Genomic DNA, 21,861 nt, shown 5'->3' on the forward strand with positions numbered 1-21,861 from the left:
CACTCCGAGGGCCAGGACGTGGTGAGTTATGTCACCGACCTGAGACGCCTTGCGGGAACTTGCGAATTTGCTGGATTTTTGGGGGAAATGCTGCGGGACTTTTTGTGCTTGGCATCGGCCACGAGGTCATTTTTCACAAGCGGGGAGGAAGTCGTTCACCAAGTTGGACCTAACCTCCACCTACATAACACAGGAGCTGGCTGAATCTTCGACAAGATTGACGTGCATCAACACGCTGTCCGCCGAATCCCGAGACCTGAGCAAGGCCATCACAATAGCCCAGGCATTCATATCCACGAGCGATAATACCAGACAGATATCTTCCCAGCATCAAAACTCACCGGCAAGTAAAATAACGTTGCTAGCAGGCACGACTGCATATGGCAGGACCTACACATCTGCAGCTGCAAGACCTAGGATGACTCAGAGTCCACCATCGGGCACGAGTGCAAATCCATTAGCACCATGTTAGCGCTGCAGGGGTAATCATCGAGTCCATCAGTGTCGATTCAAGCATTACATGTGCAAAGGCTGCGAAACAATGGGGCACCGCCAGCGAATGTGCAAGAGTGCTGTGACTCACCACGTGGCAGAGTCGGCAGAGGATGATCGATCCGGCACGGATCACGCAGAACAAACAAGAGAGGCAACTCAACCTGAGGAAGTAGTGTATGGGGTACACACCTTCACCACCAAGAGCCCTCCTATCATGCTGAAAGTCAAACTGAACGGTATTCCGGTATCAATGGAGTTGGACACGGGGGCGAGTCAGTCAATTATGAGCAAGAAAGCTTTCAAGGCACAAAGACCCAAACTGAGCCCGATTCAGACAAAGCTGCGCACTTACACCAAAAAGCTCATATCAGTCATTGGCAGTGCAGCAGTTAAGGTATCGTACTATGGAGCTGTGCATGATTTATCACTGTGGATTGTACCAGGCGATGGCCAATGCTATTCGGCAGAAGCTGGCTGGGAAAGATTCAATGGAACTGGGACAACATCAAAGCAGTATCTTCAGTGGATGATGCCTTATGCGCCCAAGTGCTGAGCAAGTTTCCGTCGCTATTTGAACCAGGCATCGGCAACTTCACAGGAGCCAAGGTGCAGATCCATCTAGTCCCCGATGCAAGGCCCATTCATCACAAGGCTCGAGTAGTTCCATATATGATGAGGGAGAAAGTCGAGATCAAACTGGACAGACTTCAACGAGAGGGAATCATATTACGAGTCGAGTTCAATGAGTGGGCCAGACCGATGGTTCCGGTGTTGAAAAACGATGGCACTGTCAGAATCTGCGGAGACTACAAGGTAATGATCAACCGAGTCTAGTTACAAGATCAGTACCCGCTACCCAAGGCGGATGACCTGTTTGCAATGTTAGCGGGGAGGAAGTCGTTCACCAAGTTGGACCTAACCTCCACCTACATTACACAGGAGCTGGCTGAATCTTCGACAAGATTGACGTGCATCAACATGCACAAAGGACTGTTTATTTTCCACAGGTGACCTGTTGGGATTCGCTTGGCTGCTGCCATCTTCCAGAGGAACATGGAGAGTTTGCTGAAATCGGTTCCACGCACCATTATGTTTCAAGACAACATCCTGATCACCGATCGTGACACCACCAAACACCTGCACAACCTGGAAGCGGTTCTAAGTCAACTAGACAGAATGGGACTCAGGCTGAAATGCTCCAAGTGTGTTTTCCTGGCGCCAGAGGTTGAATTTTTGGGGAGAACGATTGCGGCAGATGGCATCAGACCCACGGACTTAAAGACCGAGGTCATCAAGAATGCACCCAGACCACAGAATGTGACGGAGCTGCGTTCATTCCTGGGACTCCTCAACTATTTTGGTAACTTTCTACCCAGGTTAAGCACTTTGCTGGAACCGTTGCACATGTTGCTACATAAGAGTGATGACTGGGTTTGGGGTAAATCTCAAGAGACAGCCTTTGAGAAGGCCAGAAACCTACTTTGTTCCAATAAGTTACTTGTACTGTATGACCCGTGTAAACAATTAGTGCTTGCTTGTGATGCATCTTCGTACGGGGTCGGCTGTGTGTTACAGGAAACCAACGTATCGGGCAAACTTAAACTGGTTGCATACGTGTCTAGAAGTCTGTCTAAGGCTGAAAGAGCCTACAATATGGTTGAGAAAGAGGTGTTAGCATGTGTATATGGAGTTAAGAAAATGCACCAATACATATCTGGACTTCGGTTTGAGCTTGAAATTGACCTCAAACCGCTCATTTCGCTGTTTTCAGAAAACAAAGGTATAAACACCAATGCTTCGTCCCGCATCCAAAGATGGGCACTAACATTGTCCGCCTATGACTATGTTACCCGCCACAGACAGGCACAGAGAACTGTGCTGATACCTTCAGTCGGCTACCATTGCCCAGCACTGGGGTGGAAATAACGCAGCCCGCAGACTTGCTTCTGGTCATGGATGCTTTTGAGAGTGAGGGGTCACCCATTACTGCTCGCCAGATCAGGACCTGAACCAGCCAGGATCCTGTGCTATCACTAGTAAAAAGTTGTGTCCTCAATGGGAGCTGGTCGGCCGTTCCCAGGGAAATGCAAGATGAAATTAAGCTGTTTCACCGACGCAAAGATGAAATGTCCATCCAGTCGGATTGTCTCTTATGGGGTAATTGTGTGGTTTTGCCAAAAAAAGGCAGGGAAACGTTTATACACGACCTACACAATACCCACCCAGGTATAGTCATGATGAAGGCTATAGCGAGGTCACATGTTTGGTGGCCCGGCATTGACTCGGACTTAGAGTCACGTGTACACCAGTGCAACACATGCTCACAATTGAGCAATGCACCCATGGAGGCTCCATTGGGTCTGTGGTCATGGCCCTCCAAACTGTGGTCCAGGCTCCACATAGATTTTGCTGGCCCCTTTCTCAGAAAGATGCTTTTAGTTGTAGTGGACGCTTACGCTAAATGGATTGAATGCGTAATCATGTCATCCAGCACATCCACTGCCACCATTGAAAGCCTCCAGGCTATGTACGCCACCCATGGCTTGCCCGATGTCTTTGTCAGTGTCAATGGACCATGTTTCACCGGCTCAGAATTCAACAAGTTTATGACCCGCAATGCCATCAAGCATGTCAGGTCTGCCCCATTTAAGCCCGCATCCAACGGTCAAGCGGAATGGGCAGTGCAAACTATCAAGCAGAGCTTGAAACGCGTGACGGAAGGCTCCTTGCAGACCTGCTTATCTCAGCTACCGGATGCGACCCCAGTCACTCACTGGGGTTCTGCCTGCAGAATTGTTAATGAAGAGAGCACTCAAAACCAGGCTCTCCCTAGTCCACCCATGATCATGTGGAAACCCAGCGTCACCGGCAAAACATGTACCACAATCGCGCAGCTGTATCGCGTGACATTGAGGTTAACGAACCTGTGTTTGTCCTTAATTACGGCCATGGTCCTTAATGAGTTGCTGGCTCTGTCTTGGCCAAGGAGGGGAATAGAGTGTTTATAGTCAAACTATTGAATGGACAAACGTGCAGAAAGCATTTGGATCAGACCAAACTGCGATTCACCGACAACCAGGAACAACCTGAAGAGGACATCACCATCATCGATCCACCAACACACACCCAACCAGCTATCGACCTCGCTGTCAATCAAGAGGATGAACCCACCATGCCCAACAGTCCTGTCAGACCAGCCACGCTGCAGTGCAGCAATGGTCTGACCAACTCACCTGTGCCAGAGTTTGAACTCAGACGATCAACCAGGGTACATAGCGCCCCGGATCGTCTCAACTTGTAAATAATTTGTATCAAAGACTTTGGGGCGCAACTGCTGGAGGCCCAAGGGTCACCTGCACACCTCGTGCAAGGGAGAATAAAAGGTTGTCTGCCATGCTGCTTAGACAGTCTGGAGTTGTATTAAAGAGACTAAGGTCACATCAGTTTTAGCTCACAGTACTCAGTCTTGTGGAGTTCTTCTATACTTAACATAGTTGATGACGCGTCAACAGACCGCTGTCCTTTTAATTGGCCGGGATCTCACAGGGTGGGCTTAACAAGCTCAATCAGGGCAAAATCATTTGGAGGAGGCGGGATGAAGGCAGGAGTGGGGTTTGAGGCCGCTGTCTACTCTGGCTGCACCGGACTCGCCATGGGTGGTGAAATTGCAGCCATGGTGTGGGGTGTGGGGGGGTGAAGTGCTAGCCAGAAACATGCGGGCACTGCTTGGGAAATTGCAGGCCTGCAACTCCTGATTTTCCATTAATGTAAATGGATGGACAGTCTAAGTGTGTGGACCTACAATTTCACAACCAGCTCTCCCAGTGAGCACTGCTGCTTGCCGAGATCACAAAATCAGGGGACCTCCTTATATGAAGTAAAAAGTGTTTAAGTTCAGCAGAATGCACCAGTTCAAATGTTCTGGGGAAACCTCCCCTTTTCCAAAACATGCCACAGAGGGGGTGAGGACATTTGGAAGGAATGCGTACAGTTCTAAGTTTTGTGTTCAAAGATGTGACTGAAATTCTCCTATGGTAAATATGATATAAATTAGGCAATGAGGCAGTACTTTTCAACAAAATTCAACAAATTTCTTTTCTCTTTTCAAAAAAATTGAATGCGACTGTTCATTGTAGATTTGAAATTGCAAGAAAAGGCACCAACTAAAGTATGTCAAATATTGTGGGAATGTATAACTCGAGACCCTACCGAGAAAATAAATCTTGTGTCTTTCATATACTTATGGTTTATTTCCTCTGATATGAATCATGGAATGTTGGATGTACCTAGAGTTTCAGTTACAATCCGTGTCCCACATTGTAATTATTTGTTTCCACATCATGGGCCCAAGTTTCCACAAGAAAAAAAACGGGCGCCCCTCCGAGCTGGGCGCCCGTTTATCACGCCTAAAACGGCGCCTAAAAAAATCCTCGGTATTCTCCACCTACTTACAGGTCCTCTGGCACTCGGCGCAGTCAGCACGAGCTGTGGGGGGGGCGGAGCCAGGTCCCTGCGCTGAAAACAGTGCCGGGACCTCTGCACATGCGCGCTACAGTCGGCACGCAAGTGCAGTAGCTCCAGGCGCCGAACTGTGTGGGAGGGGCCCGAAGCACGCAGCCCCTAGCCCTGGCTGAATGGCCTCACTGGGGCTGCGTCAATGAGGCTCCTCCCACGGCCACCTCCTGCTCCCCCCCGACCCGATCTGACACCCGCTCCCCCCACCGACCAGACCCGACACCCGCGCCCCCCTTCCCCCCCCGCCGACCAGACCCGACCCGACACCCGCTGACCCCCGCCGACCAGACCCGACCCGACACCCGCTGCCCCCCCCCGCCCCGACCCGACCCAACACCCGCTTCCCCCCCCTCCCCCGCCCCGACCCGACCCGACGCCCACTCCCCCCCCCCCCCCGGACTGACCCGACCCGCCCCGCGCTCCTGTTCCCCGACCCGCCCCGCCCCCCCTCTCTCTTCCCTCCCGCTCTCCCTCCCCCCTCTCTCTCCCCCCCCTTCCCCCCCCGCTCTCCCTCCCCCCCTCCCCCTCCCCAGGCTCTCCCTCCCCCCCCCAGGCTCTCCCTCCCTCCCCTCTCTCTCTCTCCCTCCCTCTCTCTCCCCCCCCCGCTCTCCCTCCCCCCTCTCTCTTCCTCCCCCCTCTCTCCCTCCCTCCCCCCTCTCTCTCCCTCCCTCCCCCTCTCTCCCTCTCTCTCCCCCCTCTCTCCATCCCTCCCTCCCCCCTCCCCCCCTCTCTCCCTCCCTCCCCCCTCTCTCTCCCTCTCTCCCCCTCTCTCTTCCTCCCTCCCCCTCTCTCTCCCTCTCTCTCCCTCCCTCCCCCTCTCCCTCCCTCCCTCCCCCTCTCTCTCCCTCCCCCCTCTCTCTCCTTCCCCCCTCTCTCTCTCTCTCTCTCCCCCTCCCGCTCAGCGGCACGAACGGCTGCAGAATTCTCCCTGGCTGAAGCACTTTCACACAGGTAGGAAGATGGTTTATTTAATCTTTTCTTGGCTTATAAATGTTTATTCAGGTTGGATTTATTTGTATAATATTTGTAGAAGTATAAATAAGGATTTATTGTTGAATTTAATGACTTCCCTCCCCCCCCCCCCCATCCCCCCCACCTCGTTCTGGACGTCTAATTTGTAACCTGCGCCTGATTTTTTAATGTGTAGAACAGGTTTTTTCAGTTCTACAAAAATCTTCACTGGCTCCATTCTACTTTAGTTTGGAGTACATTTTCACTGTGGAAACTTTCAAATCAGGCGTCAGTGGCCGGACACGCCCCCTTTTGAAAAAAAAATTCTGTTCTAAACTAGAACTGTTCTACCTGACTAGAACTGCAGAAAAAAAAATGTGGAGAATTGCAATTTCTAAAATAGTCCGTTCTCCACCAGTTGCTCCTAAAAATCAGGCGCGAATCATGTGGAAATTTGGGCCCATTGAGTCTACATTCAAGGCAGTTTTTGAGTTCTCGGCCTTTTCTTGGGCTGTGTCAGCTTTTTTGAAGCTGTTTTCTTGGTCAGACAGTATGCAGAATGCAAAATTTCAGTTCACATACAATTAGATTTTCAGATTAATGACTGTTTAGCTATTACAAGGGCGACCCTTGCTAACATATTTTGTTTCTATTGAAGGTCAGTTATGCCTCTTCAAGCAGACTCTTGAGCAACAAGAATGAATACAAGGCTTTCCTTCGCACAATCCCCAATGATGAGCAGCAGGCCACTGCAATGGCCGAGATTATCGAGCATTTCCAGTGGAACTGGGTGGGAACTCTAGCAGCTGATGATGATTATGGGCGTCCGGGGATAGATAAGTTTCGAGAAGAAGCCGAGGAGAGGGACATCTGCATCGATTTCAGTGAGATGATTTCTCAGTACTATACACAAAATCAGCTGGAGATTATTGCAGATATTATTCAGAATTCCTCAGCCAAAGTGATTGTTGTCTTCTCAAATGGCCCTGACCTGGAACCACTAATACAAGAGATAGTTCGACGGAACATAACTGGTAGAATATGGCTAGCAAGTGAAGCGTGGGCTAGTTCCTCACTGATAGCCAAACCAGAATACTTCCATGTTGTTGGTGGGACCATTGGATTTGCACTAAGAGCAGGACGCATCCCAGGATTCCACGAGTTTTTAAAAAAGGTCCATCCCAGTGGGTCCTCCGACAATGGATTTGTCAAGGAATTCTGGGAAGAAACGTTTAATTGTTATTTCACTGAAGAATCCCTAACACAACTAAAGAATTCCAAAACACCAACCCATGGATCAGCAATGAACAATGACAATGCTAAAGTGGGGCATTCCACAAGGACAACGTTACGACCTCCATGCACTGGAAAAGAGAATATCACGAGTGTGGAGACCCCTTATCTGGATTATACTCACCTTCGTATTTCATATAATGTGTATGTGGCAGTGTATTCGATTGCTCACGCCCTGCAGGACATCTATGCCTGCAAACCTGGGAAGGGCATTTTTGCGAATGGATCATGTGCCGATATAAAGAAAGTTGAGGCATGGCAGGTAAACAAAATTAATTATTTACGTATGAACCTAATAGAAACTCCATTGCATTGTAAGAATAGTTAAAGGGATAGTTAAATAAAATAATGATTATATTTGTGAATAATACTCAATAGTAGGATCAGGATCTTAGAAAAATAACCCCATAAAACAAGAAACACAGCATAATAAATAAAAAGCGCACCTCAGATATTTTTAATTAATTTAAATTAAATGTAATTAAATGTTTTAGAAAAAATATATATGGTGGAATTTATTTTGTGTGTTTTAATAGGGTTAACAATAAACTTATTTTAATGGACAGGGTTTTTAACATAAAAATGAATGATTCAATTAAATTTTTATATGTTTTAAAACTCTTACGCTGGCAAAAGTAAGCTATATGCCTGTTTTTACCAAGAGTAAAAGTTTGAAGGATATTCGCTGGGCATGAGTTGAGCAGATAGCCCAATCTCTCCTGTGCAAATGTCCTTCTCCCGGGGATGCGGAGGATCTGTCAAGAGAAATTTTGACAGATCGGAAAAGCTAGTTTTCGGCGCATGCGCATCTCGTCCCGAAAACCGGCTTTTGCAAGGCCTCGCCGGGTCCGTGCGCACTTCGTCCTGATCAGATGAGGCCGGAATTTTCGCCACAGTATTTATATTTCTCAATTAAAATCATAGAATAGTATAGCACATAGAAGGCCATTCGGCCCATCGTGTCCGCGCCATGTCTTTCGAAGAACAATCCCACTCCCCCGCTCTTTCCCCATATCCCTGCAATTTTTTCTCCAAGTATTTATCCAATTTCCTTTTGAAGGCAATTATTGAATCAGTATCCACCACCCTCTCAGGCAGTGCATTCCAAATCCTAACCACTCGTTGCCTAGAAAAGTTTTTCTTCATTTTGCATCTGGTTCCTTTGCAAATCACCTTCAATCTGTGCCCTCTGGTTATCGACCCTTCAGTCACTGGAAACCGTTTCTCTTTATTTACTCTATCTAAACCCTTCATGATTTTAAACACCTCTATCAAATCTCCTCTCAGACTTCTCCACTTGAACGAGAACAACCCCAGCTTCTCCAGTCTCTCCACATAATTGAAGTCCCGCATCGCTGGGACCATTCTAGTAAATCTCTTCTTTACCCTCTCCAAGCCTCCTTAAATTCTGGCGCCCAGAATTGGACACAATACTGCTGCTTGGGCTTAATTAGTGTCTTTTAAAGGTTTAGCATAACTTCCTGCTTTTGTACTCTCTGCCTCTAATACCGACAACCTTCACACCAATTGAGAAAAAAAACACATTCCCGTTCCCAAAGATGCAACGAAGCCACCTGCAAAAATATTAAAGAAATACTGCACATAATTTAGGTTCCAACTGTGTTGTTGCTGGAACTTATTCTGGCTAATTGAGGACGGATGCTGCTAATAATTCAATACACATGGGATATCAATGCACAAAGTGCAGTCAACTCAACGTAAACTGTATAAACCTGATACGTAAGCAAGATTTTTTTGCGTGATAAATTATTCAAAAGAGAATGAGCATGGCAGATGGAGTTCAATGCAGAGAAGTGTAAAGTGATGCACCACATAAGAACATAAGAAATATGAGAAGGAGAAGACTGTACAATCCCTCGAGCCTGCTCCGCCATTCAGTTCATGGCTCTTCTTGACATCAACTCCACTTCCACTTCCCAGTCTCCATATCCCTTGATTCCCCTACAGTCCAAGAATCTAGCTATCTTAGCCTTGAATACAATGACTGAGCATCTACAGCCCTCTGGGGTAGAGAATTCCAAAGATTCACACCTTCTGAGTGAAGACATTTCTCCTCATCTCAGTTGTAAATGGCTGACCCCTTATCCTGAGACTTGTGTCTACAGTGTTGCCTTTTCCCTTTCCATATCGTTTTTTTAATCCCATTTCATGTGTGCACACGAGGTTTTGCTAAACATGGGCAAAACTCATCAGCATTCGTGCATGATGTCTCCATAGACAGCAGAATGGTATGCACACTCATTTTAATGTTAAAGGAGCATTAACTTTATGAAAATAGGTTTGAAAACCTGCAAGATGATGACCTAAATCATACTTAACTGTGTCTGTCACTTGCATATAACACCAACATGATGGCGTACAGTTCTTCTCTGGATAGTAATCAGTGGTGGAAAGTGTGGTTGCTGTTTTCCATCTTATGTCTTGAATAAAGAGTCAGACTAGATACAGCAAGCTCAAAGTAAGGTGTAGTCCTTTATTACAGATCTCAGAGTGCCTCTCCAGCTTGTGAGACCTCCTTATATACAGGTGCTCCCAAGGGATTGTGGGATCCCTTGGGACTCCAGGGGATAAGCCCTCTGGTGGTTAGACATGGTATTTACAGGGTTACATACATAACAACACTCCCCCCACCAAAGTCAATCGTGTAACTATTTACAATGTGAGTCGATCTGGGGCCTTCCTTTCCCTGGTTGATCGTCTCGATGCAAATGCTGGTTTTGGTGAGTCATTTGTTGGGCCCTCGCTGGGCTGCTGCGCAGCTGGCCTTGCTGGGCTGCTGGGGGTGGTGAATCCTGCTGGGCTGCTGCGGGTGATGGGTTCTGCTTCGTGGTCAACCGCTGGGTCGGTTGCCACTTGTGTGTGAGTCGGAGGATCGAAAAAGGTAGAGTCTATTGTGGGTTGTTCTGGATAATCCGTAAATCAGAGTTTGGTTTGGTCCAAGTGTTTCCTGCAGGTGAGTCCATTTGAGAGATGGACCACAAACACCCTACTCCCCTCTTTGGCCAAATCCGTGCCAGGAAGCCATTTGGGACCTTGTCCATAGGTCAACACAAATACAGGATCATTTATCTCAATTTCGCGTGACACATTTGCGTGATCATGATATGTATTCTGTTGAAGCCGCCTGCTCACTACCTGTTCGTGTAGATCAGGGTGGACTAACGAGAGCCTTGTCTTAAGTGTCCTTTTCATGAGCAGTTCAGCGGGAGGGACCTCAGTGAGCAAGTGGGGTCTTGTGTGGTAACCAAGCAGGACTCGGGATAAGCGAGTCTGCAGTGAGCCTTCAGTTACCCTTTTCAAGCTCTGCTTGATTGTTTGAACTGCTCGTTCTGCCTGACCATTGGACGCTAGTTTAAACGGGGCAGACGTGATATGTTTGATCCCATTGCGGGTCATGAACTCCTTGAACTCGGCACTGATAAAGCACAGCCCATTGTCACTTACAAGGACATCAGGCAGGCCGTGCGTGGCAAACATGGCCCGTAGGCTTTCAATGGTGGTAGCGGACGTGCTTGCCGACATTATCACACATTCAATCCATTTGGAGTACGCATCTACAACCACTAAGAAATTTTCCCCAAGAATGGGCCTGCATAGTCGACATGGACCCTGGACCACGGTTTGGAGGGCCAGGACCATAAACTTAGTGGCGCCTCCCTGGGTGCATTACTTAACTGTGAACATGTATTACATTTGTGTATGCAGGACTCTAAGTCTGCATCGATACCGGGCCACCACATGTGGGATCTGGCTATCGCTTTCATCATTACGATGCCTAGGTGGGTGCTGTGGAAGTCAGTAATGAAGGTTTCCCTGCCCTTTTTGGGGACCACCACCCGATTACCCCATAGGAAGCAGTCTGCCTGTATAGACATTTCATCTTTGCGTCGCTGGTACAGCTTTATTTCTTCCTGCATCTCTAACTGGACACTAGACCAACTCCCGTGGAGCACACAGTTTTTTACTAAGGACAGTAAGGGGTTCTGGCTTGTCCAGGTTCTAAACTGTCGGGCGGTAACAGGTGATTGCTCACTCTCGAATGCTTCCATTACCCTGACTAAATCTGCAGGCTGTGCCATCTCCACCCCGGTGGTGGACAATGGTAGCCTACTGAGAGCATCGGCACAGTTTTCTGTGCCTGGCCTGTGGCGGATGGCGTAGTTGTATGCGGACAACATGAGCGCCCATCGCTTCTCGGCCTTTTGGCTAAGATCATGCGTAACTGACCTGGCAGGGGAGTAACCACCATAACCCCAAGGTGGTTCTCCCTGGATCAGGAAGGTATATGCTTGCTTTTTTGGAAACAGGAGGTGGGTGGGGTGGCTTGACCCATCCACCTCCACGGAGGTGTGTGGGGGACCTGACCCATCCACCTCCATGGCACGAACCTGGTATTGCAGTACTTCCAGGAACGGTGCAGTGGCTCTAGACCTTTTGACTAAGAGCATTGGCGCAGAGTGATCCTTGAATGGGCCCAAGGTGACCTCTGGCGTTTGTGATTTGACAAAGAATTGGAACGATTGGCTACGAATTTAAAAAAAAAACATGAGCGCCCATCTCTGGATGTGGGCTGATGCATTTGTATTTATCCCCTTGCTTTCTGAAAAGAGGGATATAAGCAGCTTATGGTCGGTTTCCAATTCAAATTTGAGCCCGAACAGATATTGATGCATTTTCTTTACTCCGTAAACACACGCTAACGCTTCTTTTTCATCATACTGTAGGCCCTCTCAGCCTTAGACAGACTTCTGGATGCATAAGCAACCGGTTGCAATTTCCCAGATTCATTAGCTTGTTGCAATACACACCCGACCCCGTACGACGACGCATCACATGCTAGTACCAAATGTTTACATGGATCATACAACACAAGCAATTTGCTTGAACATAACAGCTTCCTAGCTTTCTCAAAGGCATTTTCTTGGCTTTTACCCCACAACCATTCATCTCCTTTACGCAGTAAAGAGTGCAGGGGTTCTAACAATGTGCTAAGACCTGGTAAGAAGTTACCAAAATAGTTCAGGAGTCCTAGAAACGACCGCAGCTCCATCACATTCTGTGGTCTTGGTGCGTTCTTGATTGCCTCCGTCTTCGAATCGGTGGGCCTGATGCCGTCCGCCACGATTCTTCTCCCCAGGAACTCCACTTCAGGCTCCAGGAAAATGCACTTCGAGCGTTTTAACCTGAGCCCACGCGATTAAGCCGACTAAGAACCACTTCCAGCTTCTGCAAGTGCGCAACGGTGTCCCGACCTGTAACCAAGATGTCGTCCTGGAAGACCACGGTGCGCGGACCGACTTCAGCAAGCTTTCCATGTTCCTCTGGAAAATCGCTGCGGCCGATCGAATCCCAAACGGGCATCTGTTGTAAATTAAGAGACCCTTGTGCGTGTTGATGCAAGTGAGGCCTTTCGATGATTCCTCCAGCTACTGCGTCATGTATGCCGAGGTTAAGTCCAGCTTTGTGAACGTTTTCCCTCCTGCCAGCGTCGCAAATAGGTCATCTGCCTTTGGTGGTGGGTATTGATCCTGCAATGAGAAATGATTGTTAGTTACTTTGTAATCACCACAGATTGTGACGGTGCCATCTCCCTTGAGGACTGGAACAATTGGACTGCCCACTCATTGAATTCGATCGGCGAAATGATGTCCTCTCGTTGCAGCCTGTCCAGCTTGATCTCCACCCTCTCTCTCATCATGTAAGATACAGCTCTCGCCTTGTGATGGATGGGTTGCGCCCCCGGAATCAAATGGATCTACACTTTTGCTCCTTGGAACTTCTCGATGCCTGGTTCGAACAACGAGGGGAACTTGTTTAGGACCTGGGCACATGAGGTGTCGTCGATGGACGTCGTCCCAGTTCCATTATATCTTTCCCAGCCAGCTCCTGCCGAACAATGTAGGACCATCACCTGGTACCACCCAGACTGGAAACTCGTGCACCATTCCATCGTAGGAGACCTTTACGGTGGCACTGCCGATTATGGGAATCAGTTCCTTTGTGTACGTTCTCAGTTTAGTATGAATGGGAGTCAGGACTGGCCTTGAGGCTTTGCTGCACCACAATTTATCAAAAGTCTTTTTGCTCATTATGGACTGGCTTGCACCCGTGTCCAGTTCCATGGCCACTGGGAGTCCATTTAATTCAACCGTCAGCATTATCGGGGGACACTTTGTGGTAAATGTGTGCACCCCATATAGCTTTGCCTCTTCGGTCTGAGGCTCTGGCTCATTATGATCCACCGTGGATCTGTCCTCCTCTGCAATATGGTGGTTTGCAGGATTAGCAGGGTTTGCAGCTCGCCTGCACATACGTTGGTGATGTCCCATTGTTCCACAGGCCTTGCAAACGTATCCTTTGAAACGGCATGAATGGAAATGATGATCACCCTCGCAGCGCCAACAAGGTGTTAATGGCTTTGTACTCACCACCCTTGATGGTGGACTCTGAGTCATCTGCAGACGTGCAGCTGCAGACGTGTAAGTCCTGCCCTGTACATTTCGATTCAAAAACAACGTTACTTTGTTCACAGTACTTGCAGCAGCACTAGTGTGCTGAGAGATTTATTTGGTATTGTCACTGGTGGCGATAAACGCCTGGGCTATCACTATGGCTTTACTCAAGGTTGGGGTCTCTACAGTCAAAAGTTTGCGAAGTGTTACTTCATGGCCAATGCCAAGTACAAAGAAGTCCCTGAGCATGTGCTCCAAGTGTCCTTCAAGTTCGCAGTGTCCTGCAAGGCGCCTTCGCTCGGCGACGTAGCTCGCCACTTCCTGGCCTTCAGACCTCTTGTATGTGTAGAACCGGTACCTCACCATCAGAACGCTTTCCTTCGGGTTTAGATGCTCCTGGACCAGTGTGCATAACTCGTCGTACGACTTATCTGTGGGTTTCGCTGGAGCGAGCAGATTTTTCATGAGGCCATACGTTGGTGCCCCGCAAACGGTGAGAAGGATCGCCCTTCGTTTGGCAGCGTTCGCTTCTCCTTCCAGCTCTTTGGCCACGAAGTATTGGTCGAGTCGCTCCACGAAGGTTTCCCAATCATCTCCCTCCGAAAATTTCTCCAGGATGCCTACGGTTCTCTGCATTGTTGCGGTGGGGTTCGTCATCTGTATCTCTTCGCCAGTTGTTATGTCTTGAATAAAGAGTCAGACTAGATACTGCAAGCTCAAAGTAAGGTGTAGTCCTTTATTACAGATCTCAGAGTGCTTCTCCAGCCGGTGAGACCTCCTTATATATAGGTGCTCCCAAGGGATTGTGGGATCACTTGGGACTCCAGGGGATAAGTCCACTGGTGGTTAGACATGGTATTTACAGGTTTACATACGTCTCTATGTCTTGGACACATTTATACCATCCCAACTGAGCTGAGCTCGGCATAGGCCAGGAATTGATCTTCCTGGTCTGTATAGCTCATTTCCTCACTAAATAAAACATTTACCAACAGAGGTACTGGCTGGGAGCTGCAGCTGACGAATAGTAAAAGCATATACACAGCATTTGCTTTACTAATGGTCTCATTATTTTAAACGATTGCCAAAGTTTATTGTTAATCATTGTCCTTGAGATTTTGCTTTGAAAGAGAACGAACCAGTCCTTTCATTGCATTATTCATGTGGATTTATATTGTTTTTACTAGGAAACTGTTTGTAATTCTTGTGTTACTGGGACTCTGTAGCTACTTACTTATGCTTCAGTGCTTATCATCACCTCTTTCTCATACTACGAGTGACAGGCAGACGAGTCCCTGAGCATTGGTGTCACTTGTGTAAAGCATAACCCATTCCCACCTGGATGAATTGTGACAACAGGGTTGGACCACAAGCTGAAATTTGTTGCACTCAATGACCACTCTCAACATTTTGTACAATGACAGCACTGTGAAAATCAGTCTTTTTCCAAACATGTTCATGTTGTTTATTCCAGTGAAGTACAGGACTAAATCCCCGATTATAACTCCCTGTGCCCAATGAGAATCAGGCATGTGGTGGGAGTTATAATATTGGCAGAGTGGCTGTCACTGAATCCAGCCTTGCCACTAATTTCGCCCCCTCACAGGCACTGTCTCAGGCTGTTCTCAACCTCTGTGTCCTAAGCGACCCCGAGCTGAGCTGCCAATCCTGTATCACCAAAGACTGCCACCTTGTTAGCATTCAACACACACAGCTCCCATCACAGTATCTGCAGATATTGACCTGACCTGCTGAGTGTTTCTAGCATTTTCTATTTTTGTTTCAGTTTACATAATTTGCAATATTTTACTGTTTGTGAATTTAATCGGCGTTACGTGCCAGGCAAATAATGATGGCCCAAAATTTGCTGTCAAAATAGCGATGTGGCTAATAGCATTCGTCTTTATTTATTTCCAAATGCTACAGCAACTTCAGGTGAGGGCAGATGGATGATTAAATGCGGAAATTGAAAGGTTGCTGTTGGAGATTCCTTCAGGTTTTAATTGTTATTAAGGATTTAAACATTTAAAAAAATATATATATACTTCCCCTTTTTGTCTTTTTTTTCTCTCTCTCTTAATCCAATCTGTTTTCCCCTCTCTTTATTTCTCTCCCTGTACCTGATTTGACATTGAATTCACCCACTCTAACTTACACTTCCTTGCGCTGTTCATTTCACAATCCTTCAATCTGATTGGTTACAGTTGTTTGACCTGTTCACTCAGATCCCAGAGGCCCCATTGAGTGCACGCACCAGTTCCATCTCACACTTCCACTAACTTGCAGCGCAAAATATCATGGAGATTAAACAGGCAAGAGCAACTCTAACTAACGCGGGTGCCGTTCATTGATCCGTTACAGCAAATTCTGGGCCCATATAAATCTACAAAATTGGAAAGCCCAATTACAGCACCACCTACAGGCAATTACAAACATAACAGGTAGGTATGGACACACTTCACTTTGAAAGTCCCAAAGGAACTATTTGTATAGGATTTTAGAATGCGAAGATGACAGGACATACTGATTTTAATAATATATAAATATTAATCAGCAATACAATTCAGGAGAATAATGGAGCCAAATTCCCTCAATATTTCAAGCATACTTCCACTGCAACTTCACTGGGAATATGCTATGAGACTCTGGAAATAGGCCAATGCATGGAAACCAGAGGATTTGTTCCGCCAGAGGGACAAATACAAGGCATCATGGCAACATCCCTGCTCCAAACACTGGCACCTGCTCGACTATGTCATCATCCGAGCTAGGATCGCAAGGGTGTGCGCATCACCCGTGCCATGGCAGGAGCTGATGATTGCTGGATGGACTACTGCCTAATCTGATCTGTTATATATGCAGACTATAGATATACTCTCTGTGTAGTCACTGTATAGTTGCATAGTTGACAAGGTCCCACACAAGAGATTGGTGTGCAAAATCAAAGCACATGGTATTGGGGGTAATATACTGACATGGATAGAGAACTGATTGGCAGACAGGAAGCAGAGAATCGGGATAAACGGGTCCTTTTCAGAATGGCAGGCAGTGACTAATGCAGTGCCGCAGGGCTCAGTGCTGAGACCCCAGCTTTTTACAATATACATCAATGATTTTGATGAAGGAATTGAGTGCAATATCTCCAAGTTTGCAGATGACACTAAACTGGGTGGCGGTGTGAGCTGTGAGGGGGATGCTAGGAGGCTGCAAAGTGACTTGGACAGGTTAGGTGAGTGGACAAATGCATGGCAGATGCAGTATAATGTGGATAAATGTGAGGTTATCCACTTTGGGGGCAAAAACGCGAAGACAGAATATTATCTGAATGGCGGCAGATTAGGAAAAGGGGAGGTGCAACGAGACCTGGGTGTCATGGTTCATCAGTCATTGAAAGTTGGCATACAGGTACAGCAGGCGGTGAAGAAGACAAATGGTATGTTGGCCTTCATAGCTAGAGGATTTGAGTATAGGAGCAGGAAGGTCTTACTGCAGTTGTACAGGGCCTTAGTGAGGCCTCACCTGGAATATTGTGTTCAGTTTTAATCTCCTAATCTGAGGAAGGACGTTCTTGCTATTGATGGAGTGCAGCGAAGGTTCACCAGACTGATTCCTGGAATGGCAGGACTGACATATGAGGAGAGACTGAATCAACTGGGCCTTTATACATTGGAATTTAGAAGGATGAGAGGGGATCTCATAGAAACATGTAAGATTCTGATGGGACGGGACAGGTTAGGTGCGGGTAGAATGTTCCCGATGTTCGGGAAGTCCAGAACCAGGGGACACAGCCTTAGGATAAAGGGTAGGCCATTTAGGACTGAGATGAAGAGAGAACTTCTTCACTCAGAGAGTTGTTAACCTGTGGAATTCCCTGCCGCAGAGAGATGTTAATGCCAGTTCATTGGATATATTCAAGAGGGAGTTAGATCCCTTACGGCTAAAGGGATCAAGGGGTATGGAGATAAAGCAGGAAATGGGTACTGAGGAAATGATCAGCCATGATCTTATTGAATGGTGGTGCAGGCTTGAAGGGTCGAATGGCCTACTCCTGCACCTATTTTCTATGTTTCTATGTTTCTATAAGATGGAGACTTGTTAACTGATGCACTGTGTATATACGATGCTGGCACCACTAGAGGGTGCAACTGGTGGAGACTGGGGTTTCCTTCCCCTGTGGCAGAGGCTGTCCACCAGAGGGCACTGTTGTGGGAGACCTGAGGGTCACCTGCATAGGTGTGCGGGGCCCAGTATAAAAGGCTGCCCATCATGCTTGTGCCTCACTCTGAAGTTACGAATAAAGGACCAAGGTCACTACAGTTTGAGTACAACACATATTGCCTCGTGGAGTCATTCATAAGTGCATTACAAATATAACACGATCCACCATTGACATCAACATAGCTCCAAAGCGGAGGGGGCAGCAGAAGCAGTGCTGCAAAAACGTCAATGCCGGGGCACTTAAAGACCCAGCTAAGAGAGCCCAATACAGTCAGCGCCTCACAGCCAACCTGGCGTGCCTTGACGACCCTGAGACGCAGAATGCCCAAAGTGCTTGGTCTGCCCTCCAGGCCTCCATAACCAGTGTCTGCGAAAAGATGCTCTGTCACTCAACCTGGAAACACCAGGACTGGTTTGATGAGAATAACCAGGAGATCCAGAGCTAATAGATCGCAAGCACAGGGTATTTCTGAGCCCTAAACAACAACCCAACTCAGGAGCAGCAAGGCTGCATTACAGACGGCTTAAGGCTGAGATCCAACAAAAAACCCGGGAGCTAATGAACAGATGGTGGATGGAGAAAGCACAGGAGATACAGCAGCTGGCCGACAGCCATGATGTGTGAGGATTCTTCATCGCAGTCAAGGCCACCTACGGACCAAACTCCCAAGGCCCCACCCCACTGCTGACCAAGAACGAAGAAAAACTCATCAAGGACACCGAGGCAGTCAGGGCCCGCTGGAAGGAGCACTTTGAAGATCTCCTCGATCGAGACTCTGCCTTTGACTTGAGTGTTCTCGACTCCATCCCGCAGCATGCTACCCGCCACCACTCAGTGAAACCCCAACACTGCACGAGGTAGAAAAAGCCATAAGACAGCTTAAGAACAACAAGGCTACGGGAGTGGATGGAATCCCCACTGAGGCACTGAAGTATGGCGGAGAGGCACTGTTGGCACGAATACATGATCTCATCTCTCTCATCTGGAGGGAGGAGAGCATGCCGGGAGATCTGAGAGATGTAGTGATTGTGACCATCTTTAAAAAAGGGGACAAGTCCAACTGCGGCAACTACAGAGGAATCTCCCTGTTATCAGCCACTGGGAAAGTCGTTGCTAGAGTCCTCCTCAACCGTCTTCTCCCTGTGGCCGAGGAGCTCCTCCTAGAGTCACAGTGCGGATTTTGTTCCCTACGGAGCACAACGGACATGGTTTTTACAGCAGGACAGCTGCAGGAAAAATGCAGGGAACAGCGCCAGCCCTTATACATGGCCTTCTTCGACCTTGCAAAGGCCTTTGACACTGTCAACCGCGAGGGTCTATGGAACGTCTACCTCCGTTTCGGATGCCCCCAAAAGTTCGTCACCATCCTCCGACTGCTCCACGACGACATGCAGGCCGTGATCCTTACCAACAGATCCATTACAGACCCAATCCACGTCCAGACCAGGGTCAAACAGGGCTGTGCCATCACCCCAACCCTCTTCTCAGTCTTCCTTGCTGCCATGCTCCACCTCACAGTCAACAAGTTCCCCGCTGGAGTGGAACTAAACTACAGAACCAGTGGGAACCTGTTCAACCTGCGTCGTTTCCAGGCCAGGTCCAAGACCACCCCAACCTCTGTCGTCGAGCTACAGTACGCAGACGACGCCTGCATCTGCGCACATACAGAGGCTGAACTCCAAATCATAGTCAACATATTTACTGAGGCGGATGAAAGCATGGGCCTCACACTAAACATCCGTAAGACAAAGGTCCTCCACCAGCCTGTCCTCACCGCACAACAGTGCCCCCAGTCATCAAGATCGACGGCGCGGCCCTGGGCAATGTATACATACCTCGGGAGCCTCTTACCAACAAGAGCAGACATTGACAACGAGATTCAACACCGCCTCCAGTGCGCCAGTGCAGCCTTAGGCCGCCTGAGGAAAAGAGTGTTTGAAGACCAGGCCCTCAAATCTGCCACCAAGCTCATGGTCTACAGGGCTGTAGTAATACCTGCCCTCCTGTATGGCTCAGAGACATGGACCATGTACAGTAGACACCTCAAGTCGCTGGAGAAATACCACCAACGATGTCTCCACAAGGTCCTACAAATCCCCCTAGGAGGACAGACGCACCAATGTTTGCGTCCTCGGCCAGGCCAACATCCCCAACATTGAAGCACTGACCACACTTGATCAGCTCCGCTGGGCAGGCCACATTGTTCGCATGCCTGACACGAGACTCCCAAAGCAAGCGCTCTACTCGGAACTCCTTCACAGCAAACGGGCCAAAGGTGGGCAGAGGAAACGTTACAAGGACATCCTCAAAGTCTCCCTGATAAAGTGCAACATCCCCACTGACACCTGGGAGTCCCTGGCCAAAGACCGCCATAAGTGGAGGAAGTGCATCTGGGAGGGCGCTGAGCACCTCGAGTCTCATCGCCAAGAGCTTGCAGAAACCAAGCGCAGGCAGTGGAAAGAGCATGCGGCAAACCTGTCCCACCCACCTCTTCCCTCAACAACTGTCTGTCCCCCCTGTGACAGGCACTGTGCTTCTCATATTGGACTGTTCAGCCACCTAAGGACTCATTTTTAGAGTGGAAGCAAATCTTCCTCGATTCTGAGGGACTGCCTATGATGATGATGATGACACTTGTTCTCTGCCTATGATTGGAGTTCCTGCTCAGCCTTGCAAGAGGTAGAAACTCTGACCAGAGATGCAAAGGGTGTGGCACTGAGAGCTAAGATTTCCTACACTGGGAGATCCCACTTTCCTAACATCTGTGGGACCTAGTGTGAGGTTGGAAGCTGATTGCCCAGTGAGATGAGGCTTACTGGCTTCCAGAGGGTGCATGTGGGCACCAGTGTGGTGGTGTGCAGTCCAGGGAAGTGACCTGGTTCTCCAAAGAAAAGGTATAATTTTTTTTAAATGTTTTAATATCGGTCTCCTTATAAAGGAAGCCAGTAAATGCTGGAGGTGTCTGGCAACCACGGTCCAGGAGTAACCACCAGAATCACAGCCCATGTAAATTCAGGGCCAATAATACTAGTAACCAACAACAGTAGGAAGGAACTTGTGGAGTACAGTAACATATATGTAATAGGATAACAGATTCAACTGAATTGCACTTCAATGGTATCAACAGGTGAACATTTTAAGTTATGAAATGCTGTGTACTTAGCAGAAATGTACTTACGTTTCATACACTGTAATAAGCTAAGTGGCCTAGATGACCAACCTTAGTTAATGTAAGCACACATTAAGTCAGTTCTCTTGATAAGTTGTGTAACCTGTGCAAGTGGTTTAATCTTCTACTGTAATTAAATGCAGTTGTCAGCCTGACATTAACAACAAAATGCCTCTTGTAGTTGGTACATGATACCCTCCTAAATGAAAGATTGATTTTGTGAAACTATTACAGCAAGATTACTAAATTTAATCTGCTTTGATTAATGCTGCTATAAATATTAGACATGTTTATTTTTATACATGTCTAGTCTGTTTTCCTCTGGATTTCCATTCCTCCTTTAAATGAAGTTTCCTTGAAAACTGTTAGAAGCCCTTGTTGCAGGCTATGCGAACTGATAGCATAATTGTTATTTAACATGGTGCTTGAGTATTCTGAGAGATTTCCTTTTGCATTAATGAGTTTCCCTGGCATCCTGGTGCTAAGATAGAAAGAGGAGTGTTTGCCAGTGCTGCTGGAGAGGGTTTAAACTAAAATGGCAGGGGGATGGGAATCTATGCAGGGAGGCAGAGGGAAGTAGAATGGGGGCAGAAGCAAAAGGTAGAAAGGAGAAAAGCAAGAGTAGAGGGCAGAGAAATCAAGGGCAAAAATCAAAAAGGGCCACATTACAACATAATTCTAAAAGGACAAAGAGTGTTAAAAAAAACAAGCCTGAAGGCTCTGAGTCTCAATGCGAGGAACATTCG

The 21,861-nt window shown here is 47.8% G+C and overlaps 1 protein-coding gene and 1 pseudogene across 3 annotated transcripts in view; both read left to right on the plus strand.

Annotated features, from left to right (window-relative positions):
* The window catches only part of casr (calcium-sensing receptor), a 91,509-nt gene that overhangs the window by 56,533 nt on the left and 13,115 nt on the right, over positions 1-21,861 (plus strand). For all 3 annotated transcript variants that reach the window (XM_070893536.1, XM_070893538.1, XM_070893539.1), the window contains one exon: positions 6,620-7,516. In XM_070893536.1, the coding sequence (XP_070749637.1) occupies positions 6,620-7,516 (897 nt within the window). The remainder of the gene's footprint in view (positions 1-6,619; positions 7,517-21,861) is intronic.
* Positions 11,462-11,700, plus strand: LOC139276543 (U2 spliceosomal RNA; annotated as a pseudogene).

This window comes from Pristiophorus japonicus, chromosome 11, assembly GCF_044704955.1.
Source record: "Pristiophorus japonicus isolate sPriJap1 chromosome 11, sPriJap1.hap1, whole genome shotgun sequence".
Taxonomy (NCBI): Eukaryota; Metazoa; Chordata; class Chondrichthyes; family Pristiophoridae; genus Pristiophorus; species Pristiophorus japonicus.